A 3,267-nucleotide genomic window follows, 5' to 3' on the forward strand; every position below is an offset into this window, starting at 1 on the left:
CAACCCTATACTGGGTCAAACGAACCCCCCTCCCCCCAAGTACACTAATATTGGGGTCTGAATGACCTAATAGCAGACCCCCCACAACCGCTATAGACTTTGGGGCTGAACAACCCGCGCGCTCCGACCAACCCTAATATGTGTGGGGCTTAACGACCCCCCCTAACCAACGCTATATAGGGGCTGATGCCCTATACAGAGCCCACAAACCCGCAGCCCTAATATGGGGTCAAGAGACCCCATAAAGAGCCCCCTACCTAATTGGGGCTTAACGACCCCCACAACCCTATAGTTGGGCCCAACCCCATTTGAACTGAACGACCCATAACCCCATATACAACCCCATGAGATGACCACCCCAATAACCCCATAGGAACCAGTTGATATGAATGACCCATAACCCATAACACCCATTTGATATATCAGACCGGCGCTGCTGGGGCGCTGCTGTTCGTCACGGCCATAGAACCCCATAGAACCCCATAAGGACCCCATTGAATGCAGCCCCGGACCGCTGGGGCGCTGTGTTAGTAAGCCATAGAACCCATAGAACCCCATAGAACGCCATAGATATCAGCCTCACGCGGCCGCTGGGGGCGCTGTGTGTTAGTACGGCCATAGAACCCCATACAACCTTAGAACCCATTGATATCAGACCGGAGCCGCTGGGGCGTGTGGTTAGTCGGCCAATACAACCCATAGAACCCTCATAACCCCATTGATATTTCAGACGGCGCTGGGGGGCGCTGTGTTTAGGTTGGCCCTAGAACCCATTAGAACGCCCAATAGAACCCCATTGATATCAGACCGGTCGCGGGGGCGCTGTGTGTTAGTATGGCCATGTTAGAACCCATACGAAACCCTATAGACCCCATTGATATCAATGCGTGCCTCAAACCGGCCGCTGGGGGGCGCTGTGGTGTTGGTACCCCCCATCCCACGAGGGGCGCGAGTCATTGAGAAACCACGGCTCATCGAGGTGCCCCCCCCGGAACCACCCGCTAATTAGAGTAATTAACAGCCTCGTTAACGACACACAACACCCATGTACACCCACTGATAGAAGAGATCCCCCCCAGGACCGTTAATTAGCTCGTTAATGGGCTCTAATTAGGCCCCCCCCCACCCCCATGAGGAGCTCGAGTCATTGAGAAACCACGGCTCATCGAGGTGCCACCCCCGGAACCATCCGCTAATTAGACTCATTAACAACCTCATTAATGACATACAACACCCACTGTGCCCATAGATGGAAGAAATCCCCCCTTGAGCTGTTAATTAGCTCGTTAATGAGCTCTAATTAGCCCCCCTCCCCAAGCCAAGACACTGAGATACACTGATGGAGGAGCCCCCCCCTCAATGATCCCCTGTTAATTAGCTTAATTAACAGCCTCATTAAGGACATATGACACCCATGTACACACACTGATAGAAGAGACCCCCCCAGGGCCGTTAATTAGCTCGTTAATGAGCTCTAATTAACCTCCCTCCCCATTAGAGACCGTAATTAACAGGGACTCATTAACCCCCCCATTAGAGCCTCTAATTAACGGGGCCTAATTAACTCCCCACATTAAAGCCATTGATTAGCAGGGGCTCATTAATTACCCCCCCCATTAGAGCCCCCTAATTAATGGGGCTCATTAACCCCCCATTAAAGCCCCTAATTAGCGGGGCCTCATTAACCCCCCATTAGAGCCGCTAATTAACGGGGACTCATTAAGCCCCTAATTAATGGGGGCTCATTAACCCCCTCCCCCATTAAAGCCCATAATTAACAGGGTTCATTAATTACCCCCCCCATCAGAGCCCCTAATTAACAGGGGCTTGTTAATTACCCCATCAGAGCCCCTAATTAGCAGTGCTCTTTAATTACACCATTAGAGCCCCTAATTAACAGAGCTCGTTAATTACCCCATTAGAGCCCCTAATTAGCAGTGCTCTTTAATTACACCATTAGAGCCCCTAATTAACAGTGCTCGTTAATTACCCCATTAGAGCCCCTAATTAATGGGGCTCATTAATTACCCCATTAGAGCCCCTAATTAACGAGGTTCGTTAATTACCCCCCTATACCCGCAGTGTGACGCCCCCCCCCGAAACCCCTTAAAGGAGTGGGGGGGGGCTGAGGACCCCCGCGGGAATGGGGGGAAATGGGGCGTTTTGGGGTAAAAAAGGGCAATTTTGGGGCAATTAATGGACAGTTTGGGGTAAAAAAGGGCCATTTTGGGGTAATAAAGGGTCGTTTGGGGGCAATAATGGCTGTTTTGGGGCAATAAAAGGTTGTTTTGGGGTAAATNTAATAAAGGGTCGTTTGGGGGCAATAATGGCTGTTTTGGGGCAATAAAAGGTTGTTTTGGGGTAAATAAAGGCTGTTTTGGGGTTGATTTGGGGTGATAAAAGGCCGTTTTGGGGTAATAATAAAAGCCATTTTGGGGTAAAAACAGGCTGTTTTGGGTAATAAATGGTCAGTTTGGGGTAATAAAGGGCCCTTTTGGGGTAAAAAAGGGCAATTTTGGGGCAATTAAAGGACAGTTTGGGGTAAAAAAGGGCCATTTTGGGGCAATTAATGGACATTTGGGGTAAAAAAGGGCCATTTTGGGGCAATTAATGGACAGTTTGGGGTAAAAAAGGGCAATTTTGGGGTAATAAAAGGGCAGTTTGGGGGCAATAAAGGCTGTTTTGGGGCAATAAAAGGTTGTTTTGGGGTAAATAAAGGCTGTTTTGGGGTAAATAAAGGCTGTTTTGGGGTTGATTTGGGGTAATAAAAGGCCATTTTGGGGTAATAATAAAAGCCATTTTGGGGTAAAAAAAGGCTGTTTTGGGTAATAAATGGTTATTTTGGGGTAATAATGGGCCTTTTTGGGGTAAAAAAGGGCAAATTTGGGGCAATTAAAGGACAGTTTGGGGTAAAAAAGGGCAATTTTGGGGCAATTAATGGACATTTGGGGTAAAAAAGGGCAATTTGGGGGCAATTAATGGACATTTTGGGGTAAAAAAGGGCCATTTTGGGGTAATAAAGGGTCGTTTGGGGGCAATAAAGGCAGTTTTGGGGCAATAAAAGGTTGTTTTGGGGTAAATAAAGGCTGTTTTGGGGTTGATTTGGGGTAATAAAAGGCCATTTTGGGGCAATAATAAAAGCCATTTTGGGGTAAAAAAGGGCTGTTTTGGGTAATAAATGGTCAGTTTGGGGTAATAAAGGGCCGTTTTGGGGTAATAAAGGGCAATTTTGGGGCAATTAATGGACATTTTGGGGTAAAAAAGGGC

At 47.9% G+C, this 3,267-nt stretch overlaps 1 protein-coding gene across 1 annotated transcript in view; it reads left to right on the forward strand.

Annotated features, from left to right (window-relative positions):
* The window catches only part of LOC107307401 (selenide, water dikinase 2-like), a 20,837-nt gene extending 17,739 nt beyond the window's left edge, over nt 1-3,098 (forward strand). Inside the window, exons 4-5 of the mRNA XM_032441805.1 lie at nt 869-2,282; nt 2,351-3,098. Coding sequence (XP_032297696.1) covers nt 869-1,009 — 141 coding nt within the window. The 3' untranslated portion in view covers nt 1,010-2,282; nt 2,351-3,098. The remainder of the gene's footprint in view (nt 1-868; nt 2,283-2,350) is intronic.
* Nucleotides 3,099-3,267: the final 169 nt, after the last annotated feature.

Source organism: Coturnix japonica, unplaced genomic scaffold, assembly GCF_001577835.2.
Source record: "Coturnix japonica isolate 7356 unplaced genomic scaffold, Coturnix japonica 2.1 chrUnrandom583, whole genome shotgun sequence".
Classification (NCBI taxonomy): Eukaryota; Metazoa; Chordata; class Aves; order Galliformes; family Phasianidae; genus Coturnix; species Coturnix japonica.